This window comes from Chenopodium album, chromosome 11, assembly GCF_948465745.1.
Source record: "Chenopodium album chromosome 11, dcCheAlbu1.1, whole genome shotgun sequence".
In the NCBI taxonomy this organism is placed as follows: domain Eukaryota; kingdom Viridiplantae; phylum Streptophyta; class Magnoliopsida; order Caryophyllales; family Amaranthaceae; genus Chenopodium; species Chenopodium album.
Window position 1 is genome coordinate 8,149,648 of NC_137844.1, and position 16,522 is coordinate 8,166,169.

At 34.5% G+C, this 16,522-nt stretch overlaps 2 protein-coding genes and 1 non-coding gene across 4 annotated transcripts; 2 read left to right on the plus strand and 1 right to left on the minus strand.

The window, feature by feature from the left end:
- Positions 1-2,653: 2,653 nt before the first annotated feature.
- On the minus strand, positions 2,654-5,565 carry LOC145567321 (photosynthetic NDH subunit of subcomplex B 4, chloroplastic-like). Its single transcript, XM_081626578.1, has 6 exons — positions 5,407-5,565; positions 5,274-5,321; positions 4,961-5,114; positions 4,844-4,899; positions 4,452-4,523; positions 2,654-2,951 (listed from the first exon to the last, which is right to left on the minus strand). Exons 1-6 carry the CDS (start codon positions 5,515-5,517, stop codon positions 2,823-2,825), a joined length of 570 nt encoding a protein of 189 aa, XP_081482704.1. The 5' UTR covers positions 5,518-5,565; the 3' UTR covers positions 2,654-2,822.
- Positions 5,566-6,319: 754 nt separating this feature from the next.
- On the plus strand, positions 6,320-6,393 carry TRNAI-AAU (transfer RNA isoleucine (anticodon AAU)). Its single transcript has one exon. It is a non-coding gene; the product is annotated as a tRNA-Ile (tRNA).
- Positions 6,394-6,509: 116 nt separating this feature from the next.
- On the plus strand, positions 6,510-16,294 carry LOC145567322 (2-hydroxy-palmitic acid dioxygenase MPO1-like). 2 transcript variants are annotated; one of them, XM_081626579.1, is made up of 4 exons: positions 6,511-7,048; positions 15,433-15,495; positions 15,574-15,645; positions 15,962-16,294. In XM_081626579.1, the coding sequence occupies exons 1-4, from the start codon at positions 6,749-6,751 to the stop codon at positions 16,076-16,078; spliced, it is 552 nt and encodes a 183-aa protein (XP_081482705.1). In that variant the 5' UTR covers positions 6,511-6,748; the 3' UTR covers positions 16,079-16,294. The 2 variants fall into 2 exon arrangements, with proteins under 2 accessions (XP_081482706.1, XP_081482705.1); XM_081626580.1 differs by lacking the exon at positions 15,433-15,495 and having other exon boundaries at positions 6,510-7,048.
- Positions 16,295-16,522: the final 228 nt, after the last annotated feature.

The window sequence follows — 16,522 nt, forward strand, 5'->3', positions numbered from 1 at the left end:
ATACATTTATAATTTAGCCTGGATCGTTCTTCTCTATTTGTATTATTGAGGGGTACTATATATGTACATTTAATCATGTTGTTATCAATGATTCAATGTTACTGTGTCGTATCGTGTTCGTGTTTATATTTTAACTAGTCTTTTAACCAGTTTGATGCACGGGTTATACTTAGATTATTGGGTTATTTTACATGGCGTCCTTGTGTTTTTTGGGTTTCTACATAGTGCCCTTGTAAATTTAACTTTCTCTATGGTGCCCATGAGTTTTATTAAGGTTATCAGCAGTACCCATTCCTTAATTAAATGTTAATTTACATTTAACTATGGTTAACAATTTTTAATTTAAGTTTTTTTTCTCCCAAATCCATTAAACCTGATTTCAATTTTCCTATCTTACCTTCTTTCCACTGAACAGCCACGCCTATTTTGGTATTACTTTATTTGCAATTTTTTCTGGTTTCATTGTTTATATTTAATTATTTTTTCTTGGGCTTATTGATTAATAATGGTGAGTAATTTAAAGGAGAGATTACATTAGAAAATGCCTTAAAAGTCAGTATGCAATGATAATCACAATATAAAATCAACAACGCAGTATAACAGGCCATTGTACTCAGAGAGTTTGCTAATTGTTAATCGTATCACCAGAAGCTAGAGGGTGTTTGCTTGAGCTGAAATTGCCCAAACTGGTAATTTTATCATCAAGCAAGCCATAAAAGGCTGACTTGTAGCAAATTGCTCCTACCATGAATCTAACCAGGCCAACCGATTTCAACAAGAAAGCCTTTTCTTTTTAGATAGAACAAGTAAATAATCAAGTAATCGTAGCTTTTAGAATAATATGAGCAAAGACTTCCAGTTTCATTGAATTGAGAATTTTAAGTTGCAAAGTTTGTGAATTGTGAATAGAACAGGGGTGAATGAAGGGGAAGGTGAGTGGTTTGATTAGAATTGAGAAATTTTCATTTTATTTTTTTTGGTTTCTTTTCTTTTACTAACCACGGTCAAGTGTAAGTTAATTAACTTTTAGCCAAGGAATAACCCAATATACAAGGGTACCATAGAGAAAATTAAATATACAAGGGCACTACGTAGAAAATATAAAAATATAAGGGCACCGTATAGAAAAACCCTAGATTATTTTATTGTATTTCATATGTTTATGTAATATGCACTAATTAATTCACCTTTATTTTTTTGATTATTACTTTATTTTAAGTTTGGGAGATGAAAAGATTGAAACTTTATTTTTACTTAAATTTGTAAGTAGTGGAATGCATAAAGACTTGAACATCTTAATATTAAGAGAGGTGACATGTGGCGTATGAGTGACTTGTAGTGACATGTGGCATATGTGCAACTTATGGTTTGTGTTTTTATATACTAAGGGCCTGTTTTGATTTACTGAATTGGGATGAACTGAACTGAAATTGAATTGAACTTATTGGAACTGAACTGAACTGAAATGAATATTTTATGAGAGAGGGAAATTAGGAACTGAACTGAACTAAAATGAATATTTTATGAGAGAGGGAAATTAGGAACTGAAGTGAATTTATTGGAATTGAAGTGAATTGAATTGAAAATAAGCTGAAGAGAACAGACCCTAAGTATAGGTACAGATATAGATATAGACGATATGTATGTAGGAGACTTAACACTCGTTAGACTAGATATGTTGTGTTGTGTCGTGTCGATTGACTCATTTAATCAAATATATCTATCGAGACCCCTTGACACTAGCCCACTTTTCCATGTCCATTACATGTTGTGTTGTTTTGTTATATTAAAATTTTATAAATAAATTTAGCCTCATTTAAAAAATATAATCATTATTGATACATAAAATTGGTCATCATTTTTCTTAGGTGAGTTGACTCGTATTGGGTTCTCAACACAAACTCGAATTGTTCGTGCTTAAAAAGCAAATAGGTCGTAAACCATAATATGGATTCCAAACATTCATGATCTGGATGTGAATGAGTCGAATTACTTATCCCTCGGTCTATTCGTGAACTATCTCGACAATAATTTGTGTGTGTGTTTGGTTCATGTCATACTGTCATATCTGATGTGATAGATAGGTTGTAAAAACCATGTTAGTTGAGCTATTGTAGGGGTGTAAATGAGTCAAGTCGAGCCGAGCCGAGCCGAATACTATCTTGTTCATGTTCAAGTTCAAGTTCATTTAATTAAACGAGTTCGGGACACGATCTTGATTGAGCTAAAAAAATATGTTCAAGGTCGACTCATTTAATACAGTGTTATATGTTCAAGCAGATATGTCATTGATTAATAGGTATGCGGTTCAAGTCAACACCAATTAACGCCTAACCTAGTATTGTTATCAAACGTTGCACAATTCATACAAGCAAGAACATATAGTCAGTACCATAATACATTAATACTAGGTTATGTCATGCATGTCTAGCCTCAATTAATTAATAATTAATGTGCCTCTAGCTAGCTCCTAGCTAGTAAAATTAACTTAGCTGATACTAAATTGTACTCCGTACTTAGTTGGTAAACATGTTAGGTAGTACGAGTACCAATATACGAAGTATTTCTTTTTAGTATAAACTATTATAGAATTTACGCTATGTTTAGTACCAATGATATTGAGGTTGAGAGTTTTCCCTCCTACTAGCTCATATAATAAATCAAATTAATGTGAACATAAATGTATAAGCAATTTGATGCCATATGTAATTTTATACACGAATGTAAAATGATTTTATTTATATATGGAAATAAAAGGATATACTCCGTATTATGCACAAAGAATTATTAACGAGTAGGGTATAAATCAATGATTATACGTATCATTTAAGAAGCTCTTCTTTGCGACCAGCATCCTCCAACTCTCGCAGGCCACCAACTTTTTGTTCAATCTCTTCGATTAGCTCCTCGCGCCATAAAGCCGCTCTTGCAGATTCTTCTATGTCTTCTTGCTGCATTATCGTGTTTTCAAACATTATTAACATTCATGCCAACAATTCATTACATGATAGATGTGGTTTGTGGTTGTTACATGATAGATGTTATGTGGTTTAATCCTACAATCATTTTTCAACGTGTTATTTTTTAAAAATATAATTTGTGGTCTAATACGGTTAGTAGTTGAGCCTTAAAGGCTTAAACCACATTCAATGCAATTTTTTGGCCGAGTACGATTTCTATTTATTTGTAATCGCACCTATAACGTTGCAAAATTCTATTTGGCCAAAATTTAAACTATATATCACAATTTTCAATTCACAATTTGCAAATTGCACGAAATCATTAAAAAGGGTTCAACTTGCAATTTGATGTCGTTGGAGTAGACCAAATAATTTAATACGAAGTAATAATAATAATAATATGAATTGAGTTTTTTTTTTTTTTTTTTTTTTTTTTCTTCTTTTTTTTGCAATTGAGGCTAGAAGGCAAAAAGAAACCACAAATGTGGCAAAACACAAATTCTTATATGTGGCAAGCCACATGGTGCGGTCACTTTACATATGAGAAAATTAATAAGCAATAGGAGGTCGCAATGATGAGCATATGGGGTTACCTTGAAATATATGGGTTACATAAATGAGAAAAAAAGGTTACTCTCTTTACATAAATGTAATAATGTTTTTATTTTTCAAAACAAAAAAATAGGGGTTACTTGTTTATAAATTAGTTGATATTACTCATATAATGAATTGGAGTTACTTAGATGGACAAAATGAGGTTACTCTTGTGAATAAATGGGGTTACTCTATACATAAATAAATATTATTCTTATAAACTAATGTGACTACACCGTGTGGGCGGTGTGGCTAGCTAGCCACATACTGATTTTAAAAATAAACTCAACTAGCCTATCAAGGAGGCACAAGGCGTGGAAAAGCAACACCTTGAGCATTTTCACTAAGAATCCTACGAAGCTCCGAAGGAGCACTACCTAGAAAACGAAGACTAGAAGAATGAGTCACCCCTTGATTAGAAAGCCAGTTAGCAACCCTGTTATCGTCACGGAGAACATGAATGTACTTATATTTTAAAACCTTATAAACTTTAAAATAATTGAGTAGAACACAACCTTAATTTGAAGGATTGAGAAAATAATTCAGACTAATGAAGTACTTAGCACACAAACTTTTAAATAAATCAGATATACAATAAATATTATACATCTTTTATAAAGTTACCTAAAATGAGCAAAAGTTTCCCTTATATAAATTATTTTGTAGAGATAAATAAAAGTTATGAAGTATTATGTTGTAGAGATAAAAGTTATCCAAAAAATTGTAAAAGTGATCCTAAATTTGATAAAAGTGACCCCGAGATGTATACAAAAACTACTCCTCTTTCAATGTGTATACTGTATAGTCGGTTGCTAAGTTATTTCAAGAACCTAGCTAAAACATGGTAATGGATAATAATAATTTTTAAAAAATCGAAATGAGAATATATTATGTTACCTTCTCATAGACCCAATGCCCCGTTCCATCGCCTCCATCTCCCCTGTATTGCTCTGAATCATAGTATGGATCCTGCACAACACGTCAGTCCACAACTCCACATGATCATTATTAACAAACAATAAGTGGTGTAGATATGTCTATGCTAGATCGATCCCCATTTTCACACGTCAAATAGAACATGACCTAAGCTTTAAATGTTACGAGTAATATATGGAAATTGATTTTAACACCTCCTTACGTGAGAAAAGCATAGAAAATTGTGCTTTCACATAGAGGTGTGCTAAAATCATTTCCCGTAATATATCTACCCTTAATTTTATTTCGTATCATAACTCCTAATCATTAAAGTAAAATTGCCTATGGAATAAAGAAATATAGAAAGTACTTACTTTAGTAGCTCCAAAGAAACAACATCCCCAACAAGTGAACATGACATAAAAAGTGTCTAGCATCCAAAACAAAATTCAAACATCACAATTATTATATATATAAACTGAAGTACTTACAAACATTTTTGATGGCATTATCACTTAAGTGCCAAATTGATTTGTGAGTTATGAGGTCTCTTTGTCCTTCAGCATGCTGAACTAAAACTGCCATTAAAGGCAAGTCTGGTAAAGCTTTTACTTTACCAACATAGCCTCTTCCACTTTTTTCAACCTTAATTCAAATTAACATAGAATATGCAATTTATTAGATTAATTCATAATCAAAATAATAAATTAAAGTTCAAGTCTTTATACAAGTATACATAAATTGACATATATGATTTCACCAAAAAAAAAAATAAAAAATAAAATTGACATATATGATGATTACCTGGTGACATAGCCCATTGCCAAATTTGGAGATTGAACATTGTTTAAGCTGCAAATTAAACATAAATAGGTGTTAATTAATGATGGTAATTAAGAGTTATTTTACAAAGAAGGTGATGATATGATTAAATTACCAGCAATCTAGAAGAATTATTGTTAATTGTGTTTGAATTTAGTGGGTGGGGTGAAGAACAATTAAGAGATATGGGCTTGGATAAGGTGAAACTCATGACAGCCTCTACCATTTTTTTCAGAAATAATAAAGATGTTTATTACTTTGGTGTTGATATGTGTAACACTTTTTTTTTTTTTCATGGGATGGAATTGGATAAGGCAACCTCTTCCACTCATGTTTCATTGTCTCTCTTCTTCTTGGAGGGTAATTTAAGTTAAAAGATGTGTCAAGACCCTAGCTATTACTATTATTATTATTATTATATATGAATTCTCTCGAATAGCCGTAATTAATCCTAAACAATCCAAATTATTTTTCATATAAGAAATTGTAAAATTTTAGATATAGCAAAAGTAAGACTATTTTTTTTCCCTTAAATGAGAAAATGAGTAGAAAATATCAAGGCATGTAATATACGTGTAAATTTAAATGTTCACAAGTATCTACACGTTTGGTTGATCCTAATGAATTATGATCGACACGTTTACAAGACAAATTAAAAAATGGTCGTAACGACTATCACATTTACAACATTTTCTCTCTTTATTCTTTAATGAGATAATGAGATTAGCTAGTTATAAAGGTCAATGAATTCCATTAACCATTAAATCAACGTACAAGGGCTATTTAGTTTATACACGATATATGATTCTAAGAGCATTTGCAATAATTTTTAGGGAGTACGAAGTATATATGAATGGATTTTAAGGTTACTTTTTTTTTTTTTTTTTTGGGCAAAAGGATGTTTTGAAAAGTGGCTCCGAACATTACTAATGCAACTTCCACAAAATCAGAAACAAGAAAGCAGTATATATTTATTGAGAAACTCAAAATTCGTAATAAAATTTAAAAACACAATTATGTTATTAAATGGCCCATTAGCTCAGCTGGTTAGAGCATCGTGCTAATAACGCGAAGGTCGCAGGTTCGATCCCTGCATGGGCCAGATTTTTTGTTTTCAAAAATCCTTTTTCTATTTTTGGCAATTACGAGTAAAAAAAAAAAAAAAAAAAAAACAAGTTTTTCAGAACCAGTGGCGTATTTTAGCAGAAGACTTGTAAATTGTAATGGTTCCGTTAACCGCAAAGTTCACGCTATCACAAAGAATTTCCAACTACCAAAATTCACCTAATTCAGTAATTTAATTTTCCTGTAAACCAATTTTTTCTAAAAAATTCCATTTCTCTTCAATATTTCATTCTAAAGCTTCAATTTTTTATGAAAAACTTTCGATTTTTCATCCAAAGCTTCGATTTTTGAAGTGAAAGTTTCCATTTTTGAAGAAAATTGTTGCATAGAAAATGGATTTATTTGATCTAGAAAAGAACTTTGCATTTTATGCTGCATATCATAGCAACCCAGTTAATATCTTTATTCATATGCTATTTGTTTGGCCAATTTTTTATACTGGGCTTATGCTACTATACTTTGTACCCATGTTGTTTTTCCCTAATTTTGCACTATTTTTCACTATAATATATGCTGTATTTTATGTGGGTATGGAAAAAAAAGCAGGGTTTTTGGCTGCTATTCTCTGTTTCCTCTGTTGGGTTGGAGCTTCTGCTTGTTCTACTCAGCTGGGGTTTTCTTTGACTTGGAAGGTAATTTTTCAAATTAATTCTTCTTTTAAATTAATGTTGGTTGAATTTGTTGAGGCTATTTTCATTAATCTTGGTTAGGTAGTGATTTGTGAGTTACTATTGCTAATTGATGGACATGATGGTTTACATTGGGTTGATTTTTCTGTGTTTTTCTGGTAAATGACGATTGTTGATGGGCTTCTGTTACTGTAAGCTACTCTGACTTGGGTACTATGGGTACATTTATTTTGTGAATATTTTCCCAAGGTTTGGCCCTAAATGAAATGTGAAATGTGTATACCAATGTCATGACTCATGAGTCTCGTTAATCTGACATGAGTACTTCTATAACATAGTTTTATGTTTTATGTTTATTGTGGTTTAAGGCTGAAATCAAATTAGGGTTTCATTAATATACTATGGTTTTTAAACTACTTGAAGACATGAAAAATAATAAAACGGCAGAAATAGAGGAATGTTCCCACATTTTAGGGTAAGCTTTCATTCATTTTCCTTAATGCTCAAGAGAGCACCACAGCAGAATATATAACATGGTCCTCTGACCTTACAAAGCAAGACAAGTGTCCACTAGAATCATCCTAGGGAATTACAAGACAAAATAGCAGCTAGAAAAAGACAAATAAGACAGCTAGTAATAACAGCACAGCACTGCTATTCTAACAGCTCTATTAACACCATATTACTACCCTTTAATACTCCCCCTCAAGCTTAGAGGAAGGGGACTGAATTCCCAGCTTGTCTAGAAGCTTTTGCTGGAGAGCTACAGGCAACACTTTGGTGAACAGATCAGCAATTTGATTTGCACTAGAAACATAAGTTGGTTCACTGTACCATCTTTCACCTTGTCACGAATGAAGTGGCAATCAATTTCAACATGTTTAGTTCTTTCATGTTGCATAGGGTTTGCAGCAATTGACAATGCTGCTTGATTGTCACAAAACACAGGAATGTTGTCTTTCACTTTGATTCCTAGCTCTTTAAGTAATTGCTTCATCCACATTACTTCACACACAATCAAAGCCATAGATTTGTATTCTGCTTCTGCTGTAGAACGAGCAACAACACTTTGTTTCTTTGCTTTCCATGATATAGGAGAATCTCCCAAGAGAATAAACCTGATGTTGATTTCTTAGTGATAGGACATCCAGCCCAATCACTATCACAGTAGGCCTTCAGTTCTGCTCCTGTTTTAGAGGCAAGAAGAATACCCTCATCAGAAGAGCGAGATAAGTACCTTAGATACCTTTTTGTAGCCTGTAAATGAGCAGAGGTTGGAGAGTGCATAAACTAACTCAGAGTATGCACAGTAAATGCAATATCTGGCCTAGTTATGTCAAGTAGATAAGCTTCCCTATGAGCCTTTGATACAATTCTGGATGTTCAAGAAGAGTCCCTGCTGAGCTGAGTAAGTTTTACATGTGCATCCATAAGGAGCCTGAGAGGCTTACAACCAGTGAGATTGTATTCAGTATCTGATATACTTACTCTGAGACAGAATTATTCCCCTGTCAGTTCTGAACTTCTATTCCAAGGAAGTACTTCAACTCTCCCATATCTTTCATATGGAATTGAGTATTTAAATACTCCTTTGCTTGATTAATCAGCTTCAGATCACTTCCAGTAATTATCAAGTCATCTACATACACCGAAATAGCTACAAACCCTTCCTTGTTCTGAGTGAAGAGAGTGTAATCTGTTTTTGATTGTATGTACCCTTTGCTTATCAGAGGAGCACTTTACTTTGCATACCACTGGGTAGGTGCCTCCTTTAACCCATAGAGAGACTTGATGACACTCTGGTTGCCATCACTTTCATCTTTTCCAGAGAATTTAGTCCTAAACCTGAAACCTTTCCCTAAATATCCAGGTGGCATCTTCATGTACCAGTCTCCTAGATTTCCATGAAGAAATGCATTTTTTATATCCATTTGATGTACATCCCAACCTTGAATGGCAGCTATAGCCAATAATGACTTAACAGTAGTCATCTTTGCAACTGGTGCAAATGTTTCTTTGTAGTCCACACCATGCTTCTGATTATTTCCCAGAACAACAAGTCTTGATTTGTGTCTTTCTATTTTCCCAGACTTGGGGTTATACTTGGTTGTGTACAGCCATTTGCACCCAATAGCATGTATACCTTCTATCTCCCAAGTATTCTTTTCCTCCAAGGTATCTAACTCTTCATTCATAGCCTGTTGCCAATGTGAGTGTTCCATTGCTTCCTTAAAGTGCACTGGATCACTTTCTTTTGTTTGAGAAGCCATCATGCAGAAGAACTTTGGTGTAGCAGGAGTCTGAGCAACTTGTACCACTGCTTCTGCATATATCATATTTCCCATCTTATAATCCTTATGCCATGCAGGAGCTTTATGGTTTCTTCCTGACTTTCTTACAAGATTTTCATTTCCTGATTCACTCACACGATGCTCACTAGGGTCAAGGTCATTTGTGTGGTTTGTGTTTGGCTCAGGTTGTGTTCCAGGTTCATTTTGTGGGGTGTTTGTGTTTGGTTCAGGATCCTCTCAGGTTGTGTTTGTATCATCATCAATCCATGACACTTGAAGTGGTTTTTCACTCTCAGTGATTCTTTCTTTGGGAGTGACAGTGTACATAAGGTGGTAAGGGTAAATATTTTCATAGAATCTCACATCTCTAGATACAAACATTTTCCCATTCACCAAGTTCATCAACTTATAGCCTTTTTGAGTCTGGATTAGATGCCATAGCAAGACTTCCAAAAACTCTCATTTGTTCATAATGAGGTTTACTGTTATACAGAACTTCATAAGGTGTTCTGTTCTCGAGAATCACACTTGGCATTTCTGTGCTTTCTCTCAGCTCTACCATTCTACTGAGGCCTATCAACACAAGAGGTCCGGTGAATGATTCCAAGTTTATCAAAGAAAGGTCTGTATTTCTGATCTTCAAACTCAGGTGCATTGTCACTTTTGATAATCTTCACCTTCTTACCATGTTGTGTTTTTGCCATATTCACAAAGTTTTCTATCACCTTGAATGCATCTGACTTGACTTCTGGACCAGAAGATTGATCCATGTTATTCTAGAATAGTCATCTACCAATGTTAGGAAATACTTGTATTTTCCTTTGGTAGCAACCTTGTATGGCCCCCCATGTATCTAAGTGTATAAGTTCAAATAAATCTTTTGCTTTTGATTCACTCAGATCATATGGTAGTTTAGTGAACTTAGCAAGAGGGCATGTCAAGCAAACATCTGCACTCTCACTATTCATTCTTTTCAATCCAGAAATTTTCTCAATTCTTGCCATAGGTGCACGACCTAACCTATGATGCCGTAGAGTTCTGTGGTTCTGTACCACAGATGGCACTTCCCTCGAAGCATTAGTATTCATGGCTTGCTTCTCACTTCCATTAGAACCAGCTTTTCTTACTAACTTCCTTCCTAAGATCTTGTATTACACTCTCCATTGGAGAATTTTGAAGATAATACAGGTCATTTCTCATCACTCCAATTCCTTTCACTACACTAGTTTGCAATTCCTCAATGACACAGTACTTAGCATAGAATAGAACTTTGCACTCAGAATCTTGTAACAGTCTATTCACAGACAACAAGTTGTGCTTAAATGAAGGAACATACAAAACATTCTTAAGCATTAAATCATTTTGCAAGTTTCAGATTTCCAATATGACTAATGCTAGCAGTTTATCCAGTAGGCAAATTGATTTTAGGTTCTTTAAAGCTTTTTACCAAGTCAATCATACCATCCATACAACCAGTCATATGATCAGATGCACTAGAGTCAATAATCTAACTATTTGCCACATATTCAGCAAAGTAGCATGAAACCATGCCTGCATATGCAGTGTCTAGCTCATCATCAGTATCTGGTCCCGTTGATTTTGATGATGCTGGCATCATTCTGAGGATAGACCCTATTTGTTGCATGGTAAACAGAGTGTTTGAGCTAGTATTGCTCATCCCAGATTCACTCTAATTACTGCTATGAGCATTTGCAGCTGTTCTGTTTCCTCCCTGCTTGCCCTTGTTCCATTTTGGATTTCCAGAAGTGGTTTTTCCTTTTTCTTTTTAGGGATGAGTTTTGGCCTTTGGATGTCCAGGTGGGTATCCTATTACTTCCCAGCACTTGAACATTAGGTGCCCTTTTTTTCCACATACAGTACAAGCTCCCCCTATCCCTTTACTAAACATAGCAAGGGATTCTGGCTCTTCCTTATCCTGATTGTGACTCTTCCTGCTCCAGAGAACTGTCTCAACTGATGGAAGAGTATTCATCATGAGAACTTGACTTCTCTATGCTCCATATGCTTCATCTAGCCCATTGAGAAACTGAAATAACTTCTGTTCATCTTTCTGTTTCTCTATGGCTGTCAGCAGGTTAGCAACTTCAGCACTCACTGTTGCGAGAGTTGGAAAAATGTCGAGAGAATCCAACTCTTCCCAGATTGCCTTCATATGAGTATATTACTCACTGATAGACCTGTTTTCCTGCTTGGTCTCATACAACTCCTTGTTGAGTTTGTATTTCCTAGACCCATTTATGAGATAAAACCTTTTCTCCAACTGTCAGCATTGTTTACATATAGGATAGACTTTCTAATGGATTCTGAGACCAACCCCAAAATCCATGAGATTATCATGCTGTTGCAGGTATCCCATGCCTCAGCTTTTACACTATTTGAAGTGTCTTTCTTCTGAGTTCCAATTACAAAACCCAACTTTCTCCTGGATGCAAGAGCAATCTCCATAGATCTCTTCCATGACCTAAAGTTGGAAGAACCTTGGAGTTTCTCAATAGATTGGAAATTATTTCCATCAGAAGGATGCATACAGAGGACTTGTAGCATCTATGGTCGTAGCCATGATATTTTTACACAAAGATTGAAACTTTTAAAGGAAAACTTATCAGATTTTAGCAGATTGATAGAAGAATAGAAAAATGATGAAAGATAGGATTTTTAGGCAAAACTGAGCCTTTGGCTCTGATACCATGAAGACATGAAAAATAATAAAAACGGCAGAAATAGAGGAATGTTCCCACATTTTAGGGTAAGCTTTCATTCATTTTCCTTAATGCTCAAGAGAGCACCACAGCAGAATATATAACATGGACCTCTGACCTTACAAAGCAAGACAAGTGTCCACTAGAATCATCCTACGAAATTACAAGACAACATAGTAGCTAGAAAAAGACAAATAAGATAGCTAGTAATAACAGCACAGCACTGCTATTCTAACAGTTCTATTAATACCATATTACTACCCTTTAATACTACTTGTGTTTTCTATTGGTGGGAATAGGTTTGTGCATATCTTGACCTCTCAAATTGTAACTATGGTTTGTAGGCCACTGGTGTTTTCTATTGACAGGACTAGGCTCTGTAACACTATGTTTGGAACTTTGGATAGAGAGAAATGGAGGCATCGGAAGAGAAAAGAAAATGAGAGATGTATCGTCCTTTGTTTGGTTATCTAATGCAAGGAGGGAAGGGGAGGGAATTGGAAGGATCCATTTTGTGGGCAATGTCTTGAAAAGGTTTATATTTTGATAATGAAAATCCTTCTTATTCATGCAAAAGCACTCTAACAGTGTGTTTGGTTAAAGAAAAGGGAAGGAAAAAAGGGTAGGGAGGAGAAGAGGAGGGAAGGGAAAGAGAGGGGAGAGAAGAATGGTGAGTTTTCCTTCCAAATCTCTCCATTATTGGAGGGATCAATTTCCTATAATTTAATCCCTCCGTTTCTCTCCCCTTCAATTCCCTTTCTTCCTCATTTGTTATCCAAATGAAAGGTACCCCATCTCTCTATTTCTCTTCACTTCCTTTCTGTCCATTTTCTTCAATTTAAACACACCGTAATAAAAGGTGGTTTTCTCTTCTTTAGATGTGTCAATCTCATGCGTATCTATTTGGTTAAGGATCAACATCCCCAAGTTATTATTTCCTTGCATTTTTGGCATGTCTTCTGTAGGCTATTTTGAGGGAGTTCACGTAAATAGTTGCATTCCCAACATTATTGAAACTTGTAATGCTGAAAATATTGAATCATTATGGAGAACTTAATGTGTTATACACTGAGATTTTGGAGAATTAGTTAGCCATTAGCCCACACTATATACCAAATTCATAAAACATAACGTCCATCCTCATCTTTTTATAGGGACAAAAAGCACCATTGAGGTTGTAGTAGCTTTTGCATGAATTCTGATTATTGTTCTTTCCCGAGAGTTGAAAAGCAATTGTATTAATCAAAAGACATATAACTTGGGAACTACATAGAATCGTGTAGAAGTAGATATAAATGAATGAGCTATTAACACCTAATCTGAAAGAACCAACTTATTTCTTAACATAGATCCTTGAATTCCTGAACTCTATGAAAAGGGCAATGTCTTTCAATTTGTGTGATTGGTCCATGTTGGAGAAAAACAAATTCATAGGTCCCATCCATTATTCTTCATAATTCTGGGTAACCCTCAATGCCAAAATTATAAAGATACAATCTGTTACACTGTGCTTGGATAAAAAAGGAGGAAGGAAAAGAAGGGGAGGGAGGAGAAGAGGAGGGGAGGGAAAGGGAGGGGAGGAAAGAATGTTGAATTTTCCTTCCAAATCTCTCCATTGTTGGAGGGATCAATTTCATACAATTTAATCCCTCCATTTCTCTCCCCTCCAATTCCCTTCCTTCCTCATTTGTTATCCAAATAAAAGATATTCCATCTCTCCATTTCCCTACCCTTCCTTTCCCTCCATTTCCTTCGATCCAAACACACCGTTGGATATTTTTGCAAAGTGACAATTCCCTTCCTTCCTCATTTGTTATCCAAATGAAAGATATTCCATCTCTCCATTTCCCTTCCCTTCCCTTCCTTTCCCTCCATTTCCTTCAATCCAAACACACCAATATTTTTGTAATCTTGGTTGGGTTTGTTTGATGGTGCACATCCCTTACTATTCATCCTATTTAGTACTCGAGGTAGGTTATATAGAGCATCCCATGTGTTAAAGCTTTCTTAGGCAACACAGACGTGTTTTGACTAAACACTATTAATGTTTTTTTGTTTTTTATTACCAATTTTCTTTTCCTTTGCATAAATTATAATCCCTTTGTAAATTGTGATAGTTGCAAAACAGAGGATATCTCATGTGATGGTTGTAGTCTTGCAGAGTGGAATGAGTTTGTTCCTATGGACATTTTTACTTTGCCTAGTGGCATTCCTGGCTTCTTGATTGTTTGTCATCAACTTGTGAATTATTAGCGTAGACCCAGAAATACAGGGGGATAAAGAAAAGAGTTTTCAGTGCAAGGGAGCAGAGTCAGCAAACAAATTATTTTTTTTGTTTCTATTTGATGATAGTATTCAAGTTAATGCCGCTAGTTTTGAATATCTTAATGAATATATAACATAATTTAGAATGCTAGTAAGATGACCTTTGAACTTTTTGTGGCATACAACTTTGAATATTGTAACTTTCGTTAATCTTACTCTTCCTATTATCAATGAATAGGTGCATATTGAAGCTTTATATTGACCTACAATTTGTGCTGTCACATGTTTTGTTGTTATTATTAGGGTGTTTTATTATTTCTTATTTCACTCATCTGTGCTAAATGGAACTAATCTCAACATTTTGTGACTTATTTTGATTTTAATCTTAGTATGAAAGGGGATCAATGTATAACCACATACCAGTGAAGTTGCATATTGATCTAGTTGTGCCATGACTGCCATCACAAATTATCTTCCTATTGTTAGGGTGTGTTCTTGCCACCTAAGTTCACTCTTCTGAACGTATTGGAACTAACCTAAGCATTGAGCAATTTGTAGTAGTGAATAGGATTTGAGTAGCCTATATTGGAACTTATGTGAGCTTATCTCAACTTTTTTAAACTCGTTTTAAGTTATCTTAATTTTTTCTCCTCAAATGAATATATTAAGGCAAGAATAGACGTTTGATGTACGTCTATACTCTAAATGACCTTGATCCTATTTACACCAAACTTGCACGTCATCTTCTGGAATTGCACTATTGTATAACACATATTTTTCCTTACCGCTTTGATGTATCTTTTACTCCTTTGCATCCATCTGCATAGCTGCATTGTCACTTTGCATGTACAGGATTTTTTTGAAGTATGTCAAGCGTCAACAGACCTATGCTTCCTTATACGTTTTTCTGTACATTGTTAGTGTCGCAGGTACACTGAAAATACTGTTACACATGACCTGAGCACCAGTGTTTCTTTTATTTTGATAGCACAAACAATGTCCATGTTCTGATTCCCATCCAAAACCTTTTTCATTAAAAGGGGTTAGCTTAAATTAATGTTTCTTACTCCTTGGGATTTAGCATTTTAGCGTCCTTTGTTCACCTTGGCAGGTTGTTTTGGTAGCTCAATTTGTTTGTTGGACTGCACAGTTCCTTGGTCACGGAGTCTTTGAGGTGATCATCTCGGATATCCTGATTGGTGATTCTGATCAAACTATTGCTGCTTAACAATCGTGTTATCATTTTTGACAGAAACGAGCACCTGCTCTTCTGGATAATCTCGTACAAGCCTTCTTGATGGCTCCTTTCTTTGTGTTACTTGAGGTGAGCGTTCATTAAAAAAAACCCTTTTAATTTGTGTTTCAAAATATTAAGAAAGAAAGAAAATGATAGCTCACTCCCCTCCCCTTACGGCCTTACCTCCTTTCTCCTTGCGTCACTTTTCCTAACCTCCTTTCTCCTTACGTCACTTTTCCTCCTGCTCCTCGACTCCATTAACTGTGAACCAAATTTGCTGTTAATCTGTAGGATTGTTTTAGCTCACATGATGTGGATATTCTTTGTAGTACTAGTGGATAAGTTGATTTACCTTGTAAAAGATCAGCATACAAAGAACTAAAATATTATATTTATCTCACAGGCCCTTCATCATTTCTTCGGGTATGAACCATATCCAGGATTTTTTGACAAGGTGAAAGTTATGGTGGATGCTGAAATTAAAGAATGGCAAGAGAAGAAACATAAGAAATCATCTTAAGGGTCATGAGTATATACAATTATCAGTGGTCGTTTTTTTTTACAAGAATGTATATTCTAGTTGTCCTGAAAATAAATAAATGGCTAGAAAATGTGAAGTATTGAAATTTGAGAGTTTGAAACACTAATTTTATTTGCTGCAATCAAGACACTGTTAAACTGATTAAGTGAACATGAATATAAGAGTACCATGTACTACTTTTACTTGATTAATTTATTTCCTAATTCATGATTAGAAAAAATGTTCATTTTTTGTTCTTTACTAAAGTTCAGTTAAAATGGCAATACTACATTACAAACAAAAACTGGATTAACCTTATTAAGACGTGTTCAGGAATTCAGATGTAGTGTACTACTTTCTTTAAATATTAGTTACAACTTTAGGGTATTATTTGAAACTTTGGATATTAATTATTCCAAAGTTGCAACTAATATTTAATGGATG